The 19,557-nt window shown below is 45.3% G+C and overlaps 1 protein-coding gene across 1 annotated transcript in view; it reads right to left on the bottom strand.

The window, feature by feature from the left end:
- KDSR (3-ketodihydrosphingosine reductase) overlaps positions 1-19,557 on the bottom strand; it is a 129,985-nt gene that overhangs the window by 86,891 nt on the left and 23,537 nt on the right. Inside the window, exon 2 of the mRNA XM_030207511.1 lies at positions 3,212-3,301. Within this exon, the coding sequence (XP_030063371.1) occupies positions 3,212-3,301 (90 nt within the window). The remainder of the gene's footprint in view (positions 1-3,211; positions 3,302-19,557) is intronic.

Below are 19,557 nucleotides of genomic sequence, written 5' to 3'. Positions count from 1 at the left end.
ACGTAAAGGAGTCCTCCCAAGAACAACTGAGACTCCATCACTGGGAGAATATAGCAGGCATACGTAGACCTGGAGTTGAAGACGAGCTCATTCTACCAGCAGCCAGGCTGCTTGTTGTAGTGGAAGCAGAAACCCTGAAAGTGGTTTTCCTTGCCCCACAAAAACGAGAAGATTAAAAATCATCCTTAAGACTCGTCCCCTGGCAACCTCCGAAACTAGGAGTCCCTCAGGTCTTTACCCCCTGGCAACCTCCGAAACTAGGGAGTCCCTCAGGTCTTTACCCAACTGCCCTAGATCTTCTCCAGTCCCAAGAATACTTCCAAAAGACAGGTTGCCAAATGTAACTTGGAAGCCACATTAGTGGTCTGATGCCTAAGTCAGCACTAACATCTTGCAGAGAGGGTCAAGAATTGGCTGGTGTGACTGTGCACTAGAACTGCTGCGCATTGGAGCTAACAACTGCAGCTGAGAACCGGAGCCAGATGGCGTAGCGGAATATGGCTGTTGCCCCAGTGCACACTACAGATAGCAAGCTGCAGCAGGTCGTGAAGTGGCACATAGCCTAAATAACTAACTCAACAATCCACACAGTTATTACAGTTCACCTCTATCCTACCTAACACCTTCCGTCTAGCCTCCCTTCCCTAACCTTCAAACATCAATAATTGTACCTGTTATCATGAAATGATTCTGTAGATCTTCCCTTACCTAATCTTTAAACATTAAGCACTGCACCTGTTATCATGAAATGATTATGTCATAACCACACTCTAAGCCACATTGAGCCTGCAAATAGGTGGGAAAATGTAGGATACAAATGCAATAAATAATAACAACACCTCTAGAGCACAGGTATGTGCTCACTCTCAACTGGTTGCAACAACTATTAAGTTACCTCTACACTGAAACAGTTCCTGGACCACTCCTCATGAAATCTAGGTGCCTCACACCCAGGGCCGCCAAGAGTCGGAGCCGGGCCCGGGACAAGGCCGCCCCCGGGCCCCCCCACCCGAGGTCGCCGCCCACCCGAGATCGCTGGGCCCCCCCCGCCGCCCACTCACCCGAGGTCGCCGGGCCCCCCTCCACCCGCTATCGGGCCGGGCCCTCGGAACTAACCTTAAGCCTCCTTTCACTTTGCAGCAAGCAGCAGCAGGGCAGACCTCTCCTCCTTCCTTCCGTGCCCCGCCCTCGCGGACGTTACGTCAGGCGAGGGCGGGACATGGAAGGAAGGAGTGGCCTGACCTGCTGCTGCGAAGTGAAAGGAGGCTTAAGTTTAGTTCTGGGAGTGACGGAGGGCGGGCCAGGCGGCGACAGAGGGCGGGCCAGGCGGTGGCGCCGGGCCCCCCTGGAGGCCCGGGCCCCGGGAGTTTTGTCCCCCCTGTCCCCCCCTCTCGGCGGCCCTGCTCACACCATGAAAAGCTGCCAAAAATGCAATAGGAGAAATCAGAGGTACTGGGTACGCTGCGGATAACGGGGTAGCTGGGGCTACTATGCAAAGGTGTTGCCAGTATCAAGTGTGCAAAAAGAAAGAGGAGGGCAGCCTTTAGTACAGTAGTGTAATCATGCAAGAACTGCTTGGCCAGGCAAACTAAGAGAATGAAATAAAATATGTCCCACTGGAAACATAGCTGAGTCCACAGTTTCTAATAGGATGGATAAACCAACCTTGAACCTGTAACCTTCAGGCTGAAAGGCCAGCCACCTTCCCGAATAAAACTAAATTTGATTTAAACAGTGCACACAGAGCAAATGCCACCAGGGCAACACAGAGGGTGTAGGATTACCATGGAGACCGAGAGAAACCTGAGGGGAGTGCACTAGCCTCAAAATGTAACATTTCTCACAGAAACACGAAGTCTACAACCCTAAGCCTAACTAAACGCCATCTGTACTGCCATGCTCTGAGAAGGAAAAGAGTGAAAAACCTAGAGTAAGAACCCTAATCCTGATCCTTTCACCCCTCCATTAATGATGTATACACACCCTGAACCTCCTTGAGGAGGCACCAGAAGACTTTTGGATAGTCAGTACTTGCCTAGCTGAAGCTTAAGGTTCTTGAGCCATAGAACAGCTGCACAGGTACACTGGACCTCCGACCTCACCCTTGGGAAGCTGTGGAAGAGCCAAGAACTCCCACAGGAGTCTTCAAACCACCCCAGATCTCCTTTTCAGAATCCCTTAAATACCAAATATGAAGAAACTGGGAGCGATCCACCCCAGTTCACCAGTCACATCTTCTGAAAGGCCCGCACATAAAACTACCGGAATCGCAGGCAAATTGGGCCCCAAGAAAGCGCTAGCGCTTCAGTCTTGCCAAGTGGTGTGGCAGGAAATATGGCCCCCTCAGGCACGCATGCGCACCCAACACCTGCCCTGCGCCCACCAAAACGAGTTGGGAAGAAGCACAAAGGTCCACGGGTCAGGTTGTACAGCGGCATGCATAGGCATGATGGGTGGAACTCTGGCACAGGAAACAGCAGCAGCCCTGTGGCTCCCACACTGGGAGCCGCATTTGCTCTCCCCCACTGTTGCATGCCAAGTCAGTCCTTACATCCATTAGCCAATACTGCAAACTGGCATGGGCTTGTCACGCTGGACGAATCGGACTGAGGTTTTTTTTTTTTTTAAAACGAGTGCTCAAACAGCATTATTGTTTTTATTTTTTTTTTTAAGGCAGGAGAGGATGCCGTAGCAAAAGAAACACAAACCCTGGTCATGCAGAGAGGAGGGGGCGATGGGGGAGGAAGAGAGGGATCTGGCACCACCAAGTGTGCATCCAAATCCCAGGACATCTCAGACCCCAGAAGTTCAACTAGGCCAGGAGCCAATCAATCCAGAGCTGCATGGTTATGACCATCCACCTGCTACATAGAGAGAGAATACTGAGGTTAAGGTGGCTGCACATGATCACATATAATAAACCTCTGAAGTTCTCTCTATCTCCACCTGCTGGTAGAGGAACATAATACACAAGTCTCTAGATTGTTCTGTGGGACGCTACGGAAAAAAGGATTTCTTCAAAAGGAGTACAGCAGGTTAGCTCGGACATTGTAGTCACAGTTCTAACACAAGATGGAAAAAAATCTGCCCTTAAGAATCTGTTATTAGACTCCAAAACAACCACTCTTTCATATAGATATCTTATTATGCACAACTTAAACAAAATGTAAAAAAAACAAAACAAAAAATGAGAAATAGTCAAAGGATTTACCTCATCACGAGCAACCAGAGTGATGAAAGCCCCTTGCTTGAAGCATTCAATAGCAATACATTTTCCAATGCCACTGGAACCACCTGTCACCTGAAAATACAAATCACTTGTGATTTCAAAACGTTTGTGTAGTCTTTTGCTTGCACTCAAGTACGCTTTGGGAAACTCTTGGCTCCAAGATCCCTTATAAAGGCACCCACCCCAGCTGACAAAGCAACAGATACACTATTAAAAAAAGACCTGCAAAACTCTAAATGAAGGGAGACAAAACTCTAAGCAGACCACAATCAATAAAAAGGAAATGAGAAATCAGGAACATCCCTGGTGTTGACAACTTTCCAAATGTAATCTATTAAAAGTGGCATGACTGACATGAGAGGCCCAGGCTGCTTTTGATATGGAAGGTGAAAGATCTAATCCTAGTCACCTTTCCCATCCCAAACGCCTATATTACACTCTGATCACTCCACTAGCAGGCAGGTTATTGTGGCTCCTAATGGAGTGATATTTAACCACCACACTAGTGCTTTCCAAGATGGAGTAGATGACATAGCAGGTCTTTGCAGCAGTTCCGAAGGCATTTACAACAAGCCCATATACCTGAGAAAACCATGTATTCTGCACAAGCACCAGGTGCAGCACAGCTCACAAAATACATTCAACATCACTATATATTAAGTGGTAGGGAAGTTTTGGGGAGGTGGGAGTTGTTTGGACACAGGAGACAGTTTGCTGCTATTTGTTTTTGAAGGTGTGAACATGTGGACAAAGGTGAGTCAATTGATGTAGTGTATCTAAATATTCAGAAAGCTTTTGAAAAAAAAATAGTTTCACGTGAGAAACTCCTGAGAAAATTAAAAAGCCATGGGATAGGAGACAATGTTCTTATGTGGACTGGGAACTGGTTAAAAAGCAGACAGCAGGGTTAAATGACCAATTCGCTCAATGACGGAAGGTGAACAAGAGTTCTGCAATGATCTTTAACGGGACTAGTGCTTTAATATATTTGTAAATGATCTGGAAATGGGAATGATGAGTGAGGTGATCAGATATAAAGATGATGCAAAACTATTCAAAGTTGTTAAATTGCATGTGGGCTGCATGAAACTGCAGAAGGACCTCGAGAGGCAGATTAAACTTTAATGTGAACAAGTGCAAAGTGATACACACTGGGAAGAATAACCCAAATTATAGGTATATGATGCTAGGTTCCACATTAGGAGTCACTACCAAGGAAGAGGATGTAGGGACCATTGTGAACAATAAATTACAAACTTCTCCTCCATGTGCAGCAGTGGCCAAAAAAGCAAAACAATGTTAAAAATTATTAAAAAGGAATAGAGAGTATATCATACATGGTGAGACTACATCTTCAGTATTGTGTGCAATTCTGGTCACCATATCTTGAAAAAGATGTAGTGGACTATGGCTACTACTACTACTACTATTTAGCATTTCTATAGCGCTACAAGGCATACGCAGCGCTGCACAAACATAGAAGAAAGACAGTTCCTGCTCAAAGAGCTTACAATCTAATAGACAAAAAAATAAATAAAGTAAGCAAATCAAATCAATTAATGTGAACGGGAAGGAAGAGAGGAGGGTAGGTGGAGGCGCGTGGTTACAAGTGGTTACGAGTCAAAAGCAATGTTAAAGAGGTGGGCTTTCAGTCTAGATTTAAAGGTGGCCAAGGATGGGGCAAGACGTAGGGGCTCAGGAAGTTTATTCCAGGCGTAGGGTGCAGCGAGACAGAAGGCGCGAAGTCTGGAGTTGGCAGTAGTGGAGAAGGGAACAGATAAGAAGGATTTATCCATGGAGCGGAGTGCACGGGAAGGGGTGTAGGGAAAGACAAGTGTGGAGACATACTGGGGAGCAACAGAGTGAGTACATTTATAGGTTAGTAGAAGAAGTTTGAACAGGATGCGAAAACGGATAGGGAGCCAGTGAAGGGTCTTGAGGAGAGGGGTAGTATGAGTAAAGCGACCCTGGCGGAAGATGAGATGGGCAGCAGAGTTTTGAACCGACTGGAGAGGGGAGAGGTGACTAAGTGGGAGGCCAGCAAGAAGCAGATTGCAGTAGTCTAAACGAGAGGTGACAAGGGTGTGGATGAGGCTTTTGGTAGAGTGCTCGGAAAGAAAGGGGCGGATTTTATGGATGTTGTAAAGAAAAAAACGACAGGTCTTGGCAATCTGCTGGATATGAGCAGAGAAGGAGAGAGAAGAGTCAAAGATGACCCCAAGGTTTCGCGCTAAGGAGACAGGGAGAATGAGAGAGCCATCAACAGAAATAGAAAACGGGGGGAGCGGGGAGGTGGGTTTGGGGGGGAAAATGAGAAGCTCGGTTTTGGTCATATTTAATTTCAGGTGGCATTGAGACATCCAGGCAGCAATGTCAGACAAGCACGCTGAAACTTTGGTTTGGATGCAAGGTGAGATATCAGGGGTAGAAAGGTAGATTTGGGAGTCATCAGCATAGAGATGGTAGGAAAAGCCATGGGATGAGATTAATGAACCAAGGGAAGAAGTGTAGATAGAAAAGAGGAGGGGAACAAGAACAGAACCCTGAGGTACGCCGACAGGCAGAGGGATAGAAGTAGAAGAGGATCCACCAGAGTGAACACTAAAGGTGCGGAGGGAGAGGTAGGAAGAGAACCAGGAAAGGACAGAGCCCTGAATTCCAAGTGAGGACAGGGTATTGAGAAGTATGCTGTGATCGACAGTGTCAAAAGCAGCAGAAAGATCAAGAAGAATGAGGATGGAATATTGACCTCTGGATTTAGCCAGTAATAGGTCATTGGAGACTTTAGTAAGCGCAGTTTCGGTTGAGTGGAGAGGGCGAAAACCAGATTGTAGTGGGTCAAGAATAGCATGTGAGGAGAGAAAATCAAGGCAGCGGCGGTGAACAGCACGCTCAAGTAATTTGGAGAGAAAAGGAAGGAGGGAGATGGGTCGGTAATTAGAGGCACAAGTAGGGTCGAGTGAAGGCTTCTTAAGGAGAGGTGTGACCATAGCATGTTTAAAGGCAGCAGGGACTGTCGCAGTGGAAAGTGAGAGGTTGAGAATATGACAGATAAAAGGAATATGAATATGACAGATAAAAGGAATGGCCAAGTACTTCCATGACAAGATTCACAAGACTGACCTTGAGTTCTCAACCAAGTCAGCCATCTCCACCTCTCCTTTCCCCAGTCCATTCTGTCAACCCTCCTTCAACCCTGCCACCTTTTCTTTCTTTTCTGAAATCACTGAAGAGGAAACTGCACATTTTCTTTCATTCTCCAAATTGACTACCTGTTCCTCTGATCCTGTTCCCACCCATCTACTCAGCACTATAATCCCTTCTTTCACTTTCCACTGCAACTGTTCCTGATGCCTTCAAACAAGCCGTAGTTATGCCACTCTTAAAAACCTTCATTGGACCCTACCTGCTCTTCCAACTAACTTTCCCCATCTCCCTCCTCCCTTTCTTATCCAAGCTACTTCAATATGCTGTTCACTACGGTTGTCTTGACTTTCATCTCAAGCTATTCTTGATCCACTTCAATCTGGATTTCACCCTCTACATTCAACTGAAACAGCCCTTGCTAAAGTCTCCAATGAGCAGTTCTTGTCCAGATCCAAAGGCCTCTATTCTATCCTCATCCTTCTTGATCTGCTGCTTTTGAAACTGTTGATCACCACCTATTCCTTGATACGTTGTCCTAGCTTGGAAATCGGAGCTTTGTTCTTTCTTGGTTTTCTTCTCTTATTGTACTTTTAGTGTATGCTCTAGTGGATCCACCTCCACTTCTATTCCACTATCAGTTGGTGTACCTCAGGACTTTGTCTTGGGACCTCTTCTTTTCTCCGCCTTTACATATTCCCTTGGGGCTCTGATCTTCTCCCATGGTTTTCAGTTATCACCTTTATGCTGGTGACTCCCAGATCCATCTCTCCACACCAGAAATTTCAGCAGGAATCCAGGCCTAGTCTCAGCCTGCCTAACATTGCTACCTGGATATCTGACCACTACCTGAAATTGAACATTTCCTCTAAACCCCCCCCCCCCCCCCATTCTCTGTTTCTATGAATAGCACTCTCATCCTCCCTGTCTCATCTTTGACTCCTCTCTCTTTCTCTGCACATATCCAACAGACTGCTAAAATCTGTTTCTTTCTCTATAGTAAATTACCAAACTTTGTTCCTTCCTTTCTGAGCACACTACCAATACCCTTATCCACACTTATCTTATGCTTAGATTATTTCAACTTGCTTCTCACAGAGGTCTCCCACTAAGCCATCTCTCCCCTTCAATCCACTCAAAATTTTGCTGCACAATTTATATTCCGCCTGTGTCATCATATTAACCCTTTCCTCAAGTCACTTTGTTATTTCCCCGTTTCCTCATACAGTTCAAACTCCTCTTATTGACTTACAAGTGCATTCACTCTGCAGCTCCTCTCCACTCTTACCTCTCCCTATATTCTTCCCACTTCTCCTTTGGTTTCTTTCACTTTCGTGGGAGTTTGCTGTTCATCCCATCTAGGTGGATTACCCATCCCTCTTTTAAATAAAGACTGTTTTCATATGATCTGCTCCTTTTTTGATCTCCATATTGGATTTTGGGGACCACTTGCCTTGTTTTCTCAGCCCTGTAACTATACTATGGAATAATTTGGAAAGAGACATCACTGTCGCTAACAAATGGCAGAGCAAGTTTTTCTACACAGAAAAAATGCCAACTGTTAACATAAAGGAAACAAGTAGATATGAAAACACTTCTTCCTTTGGTACATAAATCTGCATATCTTTTAACCAGTAAAAGTTTTCTAAAATGTGCCAACCTGAGTGAGATTACAACAGAATCGTTTGCCTGGTTTTGCTTCCCCTCCTCCCTACTAATCATTTCTATAGCACTACTAGATGTATGCAGCACTGTACAAATTATATACAGGTACTTTCTCTGTCCCTAGGGGGCTCAAAATCTAAGTTTTTTTGCACCTGGGGCAACGGAGGATTAAGTGACTTGCCCAAGGTCACAAGGAGCTGCAATGGGAATCGAACCCAGGTTGCCAGGATCAAAGCCCACTGCACTAACCATTAGGCTACTCCTCTGCTCCTCCCACTGCACTGCTGAGTTTATAGTGCCGAGGCTTTAAGGCTAGACTAAAAACCCAGAGATGCAGAGTGGTCAAACGAGGACCTCAGCCTGTTCTGTAGAACTAACAACTAGAGAATGGCACGGGGACAAAGTTTGTCCCCGTCCCGTCCCCGCAGGCCCTGTCTCCGTCCCCATGGGCTCTGTCTTCAACTGCAGAAGCCTCGAACAATTATGATTTTATATTTAAATCTTTTTATTAAAGTATAAAAAGGAATATGCTGCGCAACTGTTGTGTATAAATTACAAATGGAAAACAATAACAGCGAGCAGCTATAACAACCTTCCTCACCACCACCCTCTACCCTTCTAAACCCAATAACTAATGTCTACTACCCCAAGGAATCCTAATGAACCCTGTTAAAATGTTCAGGGGTACAAAACACAACCCGTTCTGTATGCCCTAGAGGGGAGAAATATGCCCTATGAAGCACCGTTATGATTTTTTAATCCGTGAATGAATAAGAAGTCATCAACAATCTCAGGATTCAGTCTAGCTCTCCTGTCTTCCACAGTCCTTCCTGCAATAGATGTCTTCTTAGAAGATGTGCTGGTAGCAGGACATAAAGAATCCCCCATGCAAATTTTGATGGATGTGGCGTGCATGTTTGCTTGTTTTTCCACAAAATCAAAACATCATTGTCTGCATCTCTCAAACATAAACAGTCCAGTTCATTAACAGGCTTCGAAGCAAAAAATGACACGGGGACAAAGTTTGTCCCCGTCCCCATGGGCTCTGTCCCCATCCCCATGGTTACTGAGGATTCCCGTCCTCGTGTCATTCTCTACTGGTAACCCTAAAGGGCCTAAGAAGTTGTTTTACCAAACTAGTTCATGGGACAAGCACCTTGATAATATCACTTAACCTTCCATTGCTTCAGGTACAAACAAATTGTGAGCCCTTCAGGGCCAGAAAAATGCCTACTATACCCAAATATAACTCACCTTGAACTATTGCTCAAAAAGCAACATGCTAAATCTAAATTCTATACAAAGTTTACAGGTAAATAGCCTATTTTCAAAGATTTATGAAACACAAATTTGCTTCCAGCTATAGACAAGCTGGCAAGGAAAATGAAGATACATACCTGTAGCAGGTATTCTCCGAGGACAAGCAGGCTGGACATCATCACGCATCGGTCGTCGTCCGCGATGGCCCAGGAGACTGGGAATTAAAAGCAAAACTTTTTAAAAGTTCTAGAAGCGACGTGGGCACACAGGGACAACTCACCGCGCATGCATGAGTGACTTCCCGCATGCGCGCTTCCCTATTATATGAAAAGCAAATGAGAAGAAGAACAACTCCAAAGGGGAGGAGGGTGGGTTGTGATGATGTCCAGTCTGCTGTCCTAGGAGAATACCTGCTACAGGTATGCATCTTCATTTTCTCTGAGGACAAGCAGGCTGGACATCACGCATGGGGTATCCCTAGCACCCAGGCTCACTCACAACAATGAACACTGGTCAATTGGGACTCGCAACGACGAAGTCAAAACTGAGATTGACCTGAAAACAAACACAACAGAGTGAAGCCTGGAATAGAACAGAAATGGGCCTAGGAGGGTGCAGCTGGATTCTATACCCCAAACAGATTCTGTAACACCGACTGCCCAAACTGACTGTCGCGTCAGGTATCCTGCTGAAGGCAGTAGTGAGATGTGAATGTGTGGACAGATGACCACGTTGCAGCCTTGGAAATTTCTTCAATGGAGGCTGACTTTAAATGAGCCACTGACGCAGCCATGGCTCTAACATTATGAGCCGTGACATGGCCTTCTAAAATCAACCCAGTTTGGGCATAAGTGAAAGAAATGCAATCTGCTAGCCAATTGGAGATGGTGCGTTTTCCGATGGCAACTCCCATCCTGTTGGGATCAAAAGAACCAAACAACTGGGCGGACTGTCGATTAGGCTTGTCCGCTCCACGTAAAAGGCCAATGCTCTCTTACAGTCCAAGGTGTGCAACTTGTCCTCACCAGGGCAGGTGTGTGGACGGGGAAAGAATGCTGGCAAGACAATTGACTGGTTCAGATGGAACTCCAACACCACCTTCAGCAAGAACTTAGGATGAGTGCGGAGGACTACTCTGTTATGAAACTTAATATAAGGAGCATGAACTACCAGATCTTGAAGCTCACTGACTCTACGAGCTGAAGTCACAGCCACCAAGAAAATGACCTTCCAGCTCAAGTACTTCAGATGGCAGGAACTCAGTGGCTCAAAAGGAGCTTTCATCAGCTGGGTGAGAACGACGTTGAGATCCCATGACACTGGTGGAGGTTTGACAGGGGGCTTTGACAAAAGCAAACCTCTCATGAAACGAACAACTAAAGGCTGTCCAGAGATAGGCACTAATCGCACTACGATGAACTCTTACTGAGTTGGTCTTGAGACCAGACTCTGATAAGTGTAGAAGGTATTCAAGCAGGGTTCGTGTAGGACAAGAAAAGGGATCTATGGCCTTGCTGTCACACCAGACGGCAAACCTCCTCTATTTAAAAAAATAACACTTCTTTGTGGAATCTTTCCTGGAAGCAAGCAAGACTCGGGAGACACCCTCTGAAAGGCCTAAAGAGGCAACTTCTAGGTTCTCAACATCCAGGCCTTGAGAGCCAGAGACTGGAGGTTGGGATTTAGAAGCGACCCCTCGTTCCGGCTGATGAAGTTCAGAAAACACTCCAATCTCCATGGTTCTTTGGAGGACAAGTCCATAAGAAGAGGAAACCATATCTGACGGGGCCAGAAAGGTGCTATCAGAATCATGGTTCCGCGGTCTTGCCTGAGTTTCAGCAAAGTCTTCCCTACTAAAGGTATGAGAGGATATGAATACAGAAGGCCTGTCCCCCAATATAGGAGAAAGGCATCTGATGCTAGTCTGTCGTGGGCCTGAAGCGTGGAACAGAATTGAGGCACCTTGTGATTGGACTGAGTGGCAAAAAGATCCACCGAGGGGGTGCCCTACGCTCGGAAGACCTTGCGGACAACGTCCATGTTCAGCAACCACTCGTGAGGCTGCATTATCCTGCTCAACTTGTCGGCCAGATTGTTTACGCCTGCCAGATATTTGGCTTGGAGAAGCATGCCGTGCTGGTGCGCCCAAAGCCACATCCTGACGGCTTCCTGACACAGAGGGCGAGATCCGGTGCCCCCCTGCTTGTTGGTGTAATACATTGCAACCTGATTGTCTGTCTGAATTAGGATAATTTGATTGGACAGCCGGTCTCTGAAAGCCCTTAGAGCGTTCCAGATCGCTCGCAATTCCAGGAGATTGATCTGAAGACCTCTTTCCTGGAAGGACCAAGCTACTTGAGTGTGAAGCCCATCTACATGAGCACCCCACCCCAGGAGGGATGCATCCGTCGTCAGCACTTTTTGTGGCTGAGGAATTTGGAATGGACGTCCCAAGGTCAGATTGGATCGAATGGTCCACCACCGAAGGGATCTGCAAAACTCAGTGGACAGTTGGATTACATCCTCTAGATCCCCTGTGGCCTAGCACCACTGGGAACCTAGGGTCCATTGAGCTGATCTCATATGTAGGCGTGCCATGGGAGTCACATGAACTGTGGAGGCCATGTGGCCGAGAAGTCTCAACATTTGCCGAGCTGTGATCTGTTGAGACGTTCGAACTGAGGACACTAAGGCCAGAAGATTGTCCGCCCTTGCCTGGGGGAGATAAGCTTGAGACGTCCGTGTGTTCAACAGAGCTCCTATGAATTCCAATTTCTGTACTGGAACTAGGTGGGACTTAGGATAATTTATTACAAACCCCAGCAGTTCGAGCAGTTGAATAGTCATCTGCATGGATCATAAAACTCATGCCTCCGTGGTGTTCTTTACCAGCCAATCGTCGAGATAAGGAAACACATGCACTCCCAGTCTGCGTAGCGATGCTGCGACAACTGCCAAGCACTTTGTAAAGACCCTGGGCACAGATGCTAGACCAAAGGGCAGCACACAGTACTGAAAATCCTGAGTTCCCAGATGAAAATGAAGGTACTGCCTGTGAGCTGGAAGCACCGAGATGTGAGTATAGGCATCCTTTAAGTCCACAGAGCATAGCCAATCGTTTTCCTGAATCATGGGAAGAAGGGTGCCCAGGGAAAGCATCCTGAACTTTTCTCGGACTAGGAATTTGTTCAGGGCCTTTAGGTCTAGGATGGGACGCATCCCCCCCTGTTTTCTTTTGCACAAGGAAGTACCTGGAATAGAATCCCAGCCCTTCTTCCCCTGGAATGGGTTCGATCGCATTGGCCTTTAGAAGGGTGGAGAGTTCCTCTGCAAGTACATGCTTGTGCTGGGAGCTGAAGGATTGAGCTCCCGGTGGGCAATTTGGGGGTTTTGATTCCAGATTGAGAGCATATCCTAACCGGACTATTTGAAGAACCCACCTGTCGGAGGTTATAAGAGGCAACCTTTGGTGAAAAAATATCAACCCCCCCCCCCCCCCCAACAGGCAGATCGTCCAGCACGGATACTCTTAGCTCGGCTATGCTGCTCCGGAGCCAGTCAAAAACCCGTCCCTTGTTTTTGCTGGGGAGCCGGAGGGGCCTTTGGCGTACGCCGCTGACTACAGCGAGTCTGCTGGGAGCCAGCTTGAACAGGCTGTCGAGAGGTAGGAGTGTACCTACGCCTATTATAGGAATAGGGAGCATTCCTCCTCCCTCCAAAAAACCTCCTAGAGGAGGAAGTAGTAGCAGAAGGTGTCCGGCAGGAGACAGAATCCATAGTATCATGATGCTTCTAGATGGTATTGACCTTATCCTCAACCTTCTCTCCAAAAAGATTATCCCCCCGGCAAGGAACATCCGCCATTCGCTGCTGGGTCTTCTGATCCAGGTCCGAGACACGCAGCCATGAGAGTCTGCGAATGACAATACCCTGAGCAGCTACTCGGGATACGGCATCAAAAAAAAGTGTCGTAGGCCCCCCTGGCCAGGAATTTGAGGCACGCCTTCTGCTGCCTGACCACCTGGTGAAAAGGCTCAGCAAGCTCTGGAGGGAGAGCTTCAACTAAATTGGACAGTTGCTTAACCGAGTTCCGTAAGTGAATGCTGGTGTACAGCTGGTATGTTTGGATCTTGGCGGCAGGCATTCCAGCCTGATACATATGCCTCCCAAAAGAATCCAAGGTCCTAGACTTTCTGCCCGGGGGCGCCGAGGCATAGTCTCCAGTACTCTTGGCTCTTCTGAGAGCAGAGTCCACCACCATAGAATCGTGAGGAAGTTGGGCCTTCACCATCACAGGCTCACCATGGACTCTGTATTGGAACTCGGACTTCTTGTTGACCACTGAATTAGAGAGAGGGCAAGACCAATTCCGCAACATCACTTCCCTGTGTGTATTGTGCAGGGGGGCCGTTGCAACCTCTGCAGGCGGAGAAGGATAACCCAGAACCTCAAACATCTCAGCCCTGGGCTCATCCACAGCCTCCATGGGAAATGGAATGTCCTTAGACATTTCCTGCACAAAAGATGAAAAAGAAAGACTCTCAGGTGGAGATTGTCTAACTTCAATAGGCAGAGTAGGATCAGAAGGAAGCCCCTGGGAGTCCTCTTCCGAAAAATACCAGAGGTCTTCCTCCTCTCCCCATGAGTGCTCCTCTTCGGTATCGGACAAAAGCTCTCGAAGAGCAGCCCGAACCCGTCTCGACTTCGAGGATCGACGTCCTTGGGAGGGATGTCGAGAATTAGACCCCTGCCTGGACTCCGGCGAAGCTTCCTCCATCGACGTCAAGGGAGAATCAACCTGGGTGGTAACCGGCTCTGGTACCGCAAGTGGTACCAAGGGCGGGGACCTCCTCACAGGAGATGGACCAGATGCCGTCTCAGCAGTAGGTACAAGCACCTCCGGTACCAAAGCAGGCTGACGGAGCAGTCCTTCCAGAAGCCCTGGAAGAATGGCCCGGAGATGCTCATCGAGAGCTGCCATCAGAAACGGCTGTGGGGCCGGTGCCAGAATTTGAAGGGGCTCGAGAGCTAGTACCAGGCTGCCGGATGACTGACGCATCGGCACCTCCTGAATGGAGGGTGAGCGGTCCTCCCGGCGCCGACGCTTCTTGGGTGCCGACTCCCTTGGCTCCCCAGAGCTCTCGGTACAGTGAAGAGATCGATGACGGTGCTTATTCACCTTCGCTCGACGCCCGTCATTGACACTCCTCGGTACCGACGAGGAGGACATGGAATCCTCACGCCTCCTCGGGGCCGGGTCCGACGAAGGTCGGTCCTGGGGGGCCTGCATAGCAGTAGGCCTCAAGACAGGTGGAGACCCGCTCGATGCCTCGCTGCTCCCAGCTCAAAATGGTCTTTCGGCAGCATACCTGGACTCTCGGTGCTGTTTCCCTCGATGACGTCGACGCCGCTGACCTCGGTACCAATGTCGATGCAGACGTCGAAGGACCGGACCAATCCGAAAAAAGCCTCTCACGCTGAGCCTCTCGAGCCACCTGGGTCCTCTTCATTAACTTACACAGCTTACAAGCAGCTGGAAGATGATCGGGCCCGAGGCACTGGAGACACTACGCGTGAGGGTCGGTAGACGAGATGGTCCGGTTGCAGCGAGTACAGCGTTTGAAGCCGCTGGAAATCTTCAATGACATGGGCAGGAAAATAGCGTCCGCTAAATTAAACGACTCGACTGTGCTAAGAAAAATGGCACAAAAAAGGGAAAGGAACACGGCCGAGCGGCCTGAGGGTGGCTGCGACGAAAAGAAAGGAAACTTTTAGAAAAGATGAGGAAAAATATGAAAATAAGGGAAAAAAAGTTTATTTTTTTTAATACGGAAGAAAAATCAAAGAAAAAGAAGAAAGAAGGGCGCGATAAACGCAAAAAAAATTCTCCTGGGCCGAATATGCAAAGGAGCAGTGAAAAAACACTACCCCCTCGCGAAGCGGAAAAAAAAGAGAACTGAGGGAAGCGCGGTGTCGCGGGCGGGAAGTCACCTGCGCGCCCCACGTCGCTTCTAGAACTTTAAAAAAAAGTTTTGCTTTTAATTCCCAGTCTCCTGGGCCGTCGCGGACAACGACCCATGCATGATGATGTCCAGCCTGCTTGTCCTCGGAGAATGAGAACTTTTCCAGAAAGATTTTGTTTCCTTATAGATGCTAACCTACAGCTGTGAACAGCACGAACAGATAGTGTTAACTCCATCCTAGGATCACTACATTTATTTACTTTTGAAAGAATTCACTCAAGGCAGTGTACAGCAAGAATAAATCAAACAATAGACAATTATAGTAGTAAAAATATTCAAAATAATACAAAGTATGACATAAAATGCTACCTTATAATGCCTTATATCAGATGACTAGAGAATTGCACAACCCTGTGAACCTAATTTAAAAAGGGAACAAAGGAGAATTCAATATAGGCTGTATCTACAGCCGAGCTTAATCAGTGAGTTTAGCCGAAAACGGCTCACTTAAAAAGCTCTATACATCATTAGTACTCCTAATTTTACTTACTGTATTTTGAATTCTAGATTTTTTTTGTGTCTCCCTTTTGGGATTTTTGTTGCTGGTAGTTACATTATAATGCCAACACAATAAAACATTTTAACAGACAGCATAGGGTGTAAGCAAAGATAGAAAATAAAGACAAATAAGACAGAGTAACAGGAGTAAGAAAATAAGGGACTAGTTTTAAAGAGAGTTGCAAATGAGGTCAGAAAAGTGCTTGAACATTATCTTGGCTAGGGTAGGAGTAGATAAACATGTTCTGCTACAATATGTGAAGCTAGCATCATTCACTTCTTCCATTAAAGGCTTGGTTGAAGAGCCAAGCTTTCACCTGCTTCCTGAAGTAGAGATAGTCTTGTGTGCAAAGCCTTTCAGGTAGTGCATTCTAGAGCGTGTTAGCTACTCCAGCGAAGGCTCACTTGTGGTATCACATCATATGATGCCCTTTGGAGAGGGTGTGGTTAGGGAATCTCCTTGGGAGGACGTTAGTGACCTTGAAGGTGTGTAGAAGGAGATCCTGGGCCATTTCCTTTAAGGGCCTTGAAGGTCAACAGAGTTTTAAATTTGGTTCTGTATTGTACTGGTAGCCAGTGAAGTTTATGCAAAATGGTGTGACAGGGTCACATTGCTTACAACCTTCTACTAGTCTTGCTGCAGCATTCTGAATCAATTGAAGCTGGGGCAAACCCTTTGTAGGCAGACTAGTGTAGAGAGTATTACAATAATCCAGTCTTGATATTACCATGGCATGCACAACTGAGACAAGGCTTGCCTTATTAATGTAAGACAAGCAGCGTAGTTGTTACAAGTGATAAGCTACTCCTGAAGGTTGCTTGGATTTGGGAGATCATAGTAAGTGTTGAATCGATCTGTATTCCAAGGTTCCTGACTCGTGATTTGAGGGGGGAGCTCATATTTCCCAGAAGAGATTTTGATGTCAGGTATGTCTTCACTTGTGTCAGGGACACAAAGCAGCTCAGTTTACTTGGGTTCAGGCAACGTTTGTTGTTTTTAGCCCATTCTTGAATTGATGTTAGGCAGGTAAGTATGGGCAAGTCAGGTTCAATGGGTACGAGTAGCTGCATGTCATCTGCGTAAATGTAGAACCAAGTGTGCGAGGGCAAACAGAATATGCAAACGCTTAAATATACAGGTGCTGCACTTCTAATGATCTCAAACATTATGATCCAAGTTTTGAAAATAAGCCGCAAGTCAAAAGATCAACTAATGCAATGCTATAAATAGTGGGGATGCTGTATCCCATCTGCACTCACCAGTAATAACTTTTATTGAAACGATTTACACTAATTGCAAGTGGGCAACTGTTCGTTCAGGAAAACCTAAATAAAATGAAAATTTTAACATGGATAAAAATAGCACATGTATATGCTTTTACAATTGGATTCTGCCGAGTTTGAATTAATCTGTCTACCACAAGGCTCTTAATGCTATCCAGCAAGGAAATGTTGATGCTATCAGAAGAATTAATTTTATTATTCTTTCCAAATCAATGGAATGTTTGGGTACTGTGCCATTTGAATTGCCCCACCTCTCCTGTCTCTACATCAAGAGATACAAAAAAAACTGCAGAGGGGTTGGAAACAATTCCAGGATCTGTGTTCTGCAGCACGTTTTACTCCCACTTATTCTGGATAGATGTGTCTCATTTGAGTTATATTTTTGCTTAATCTTTGCTTAATCTTGTTGAGTTTTTCCTGATCTCAAAACATTCTAAACACTGAGAAGCATGTCAGAAATAATTTAGTTCCATATTATGTATATTTCCAATATTACTGACATTGTATTATATTTTATGTTTCATTTTATTATATTATGCTTGGTTACGATTTTGTTATGAAGTAGTAAACTGCCTCAAGCTATTATGAGAAATAAAAATATAAAGAATACAAAATCATGTAAGGTTGATCTGCTTAATGAAAAATGTTTAATGAATGTTGCTGTATGGTTAATTAAATTCCAAGTAGCATTCTGAGGAGGCTAGATACAAATGAAAAAGTTAAATTATCCAGTAAACAACACATGTCTGTTGTCTACTATGCTGTCCAATTAATCTGAAACATCACTGCTCAAATAATATGTACAAGGTCAGAGAATATTCTCCAAGTAGAAGTAAAGATGCATCGGATCTGGGCAAAGAATCCTTGTTCAGTTAAACCAAACAGGTTTCTCACTCCAACCAAAGAACACACACCTTTTCCAGGACTTGAAAGGATGGCTTTGAACTCTTGTAAATGAATTGATTGCAGCCACCGTTGGGTAAATTTATAAAAAGCATTTTCTTCATGTGAAGCAAATTTTGTGTATGGAAATGGTTCTAATAAAATTATGAAGCAAGCAGATCAGAAGGAAGCAACAACATAAGCAAAGTATCACACACACACACAGTCTTGTATGCTGCTATGACCTCAGGGCTCTAAGCGGCTAACGGAAAAAAAAAAAAAAAAAGACTAGGATACAACCAAGGATGATATCCAATATAAAATTGAATACTAAGTAGATTACAAAATATTACTTAATACGAATTCTCCTGAATAAACAGGTTTTAATTCTCTTTCTGAAATCTAAATAAGAATGGGAACTATAAAATAAAGGCAAGATGTCTTTCCACAAGTTTGCAAATTGAAATGCCCAAGAATGTTCTAATAATCTCATCCTTTTCTTCTCCTTTCCAGATGGAAAAGGAATTAAACTGGAATTACAAAATCTATGATTTTTAGTTGAAGCAGTAATGTGGTGTGGTAGCCGTGTCAGTCCCCTTTTAAAGGAAATGAAATAAAATCAAACACAGTCATCTAATTTGAAACAGAAATTAGTCAAAAGCAAGCTCCCAAATACAAGCTCAAAAAGGAGAGAATGCCACATATCCCTGCAATATACCTAGCTGCAAACTGTGCTAACACATCTCACAGGATCCCATAGTCACTCACATAGGAAAAACATTCAGCATAAGGAGATCCTTCACAAGGTACGTATCATTCAATGCAAAAAGTGTGCTAAAGATGCGATTTAACGTACATAGAAATCGTATGAAACACGACAATGCCAACCAGGCTGTCATCTCTGTGGGACAGCACTTTACAAAACCAGAACACTGCATCAATGATCTTATGGTGAGAATACTAAAAGGACATTTTAAGACGATCCAGGAACATAAGAATTTTGAAGTCAAAATGATGAAATATTACACACACCGGACTGGACTTAAAGATCTGGGCTATCTATCCAATTATAAACCATAAAATTATAGTGCTTTGTCACCTTCTTATCAGATATCCATCTCTCCCCATTTCTTACCTAATGTACCCCACCCTCTTCCTGTGAGAATGGCATTGGAATGCTTTTGTGTTTCACATATATTCTGATATTTCTCAACATTTGCTTATTTCTAATATGAAGAAGAAGGGTTACCTTCAAAAGCTAACTGAAAAATGTATTAAGTTAGTCCAATAAAAAAAGGTATCATCTTATGTTCCTTTTCTTTGTTTTGATTTATATTACCTTAGTTGAAGTAGCAAAAAACACGCTGATATAAATAATATGGAGCCGGGTCTTGCAAAACATTGTAAAGGAAGCATGTGGATTTAAATAAGATTCTTGCTTCCACTGGTATCCAAAGTAATTTAATTTAATAATAATTTTGTTAAATTAGTATTGGTTACTGATACTTCAGATGTTTCATTCTTGTTCCTATAGTGAAATTTAATCTCTCTGAGAACCATGTAAAGCAAACA

The sequence above is a fragment of the Microcaecilia unicolor genome, chromosome 1 (assembly GCF_901765095.1).
Source record: "Microcaecilia unicolor chromosome 1, aMicUni1.1, whole genome shotgun sequence".
Taxonomy (NCBI): Eukaryota; Metazoa; Chordata; class Amphibia; order Gymnophiona; family Siphonopidae; genus Microcaecilia; species Microcaecilia unicolor.
This window is presented reverse-complemented; position numbering and strand designations above follow the sequence as displayed.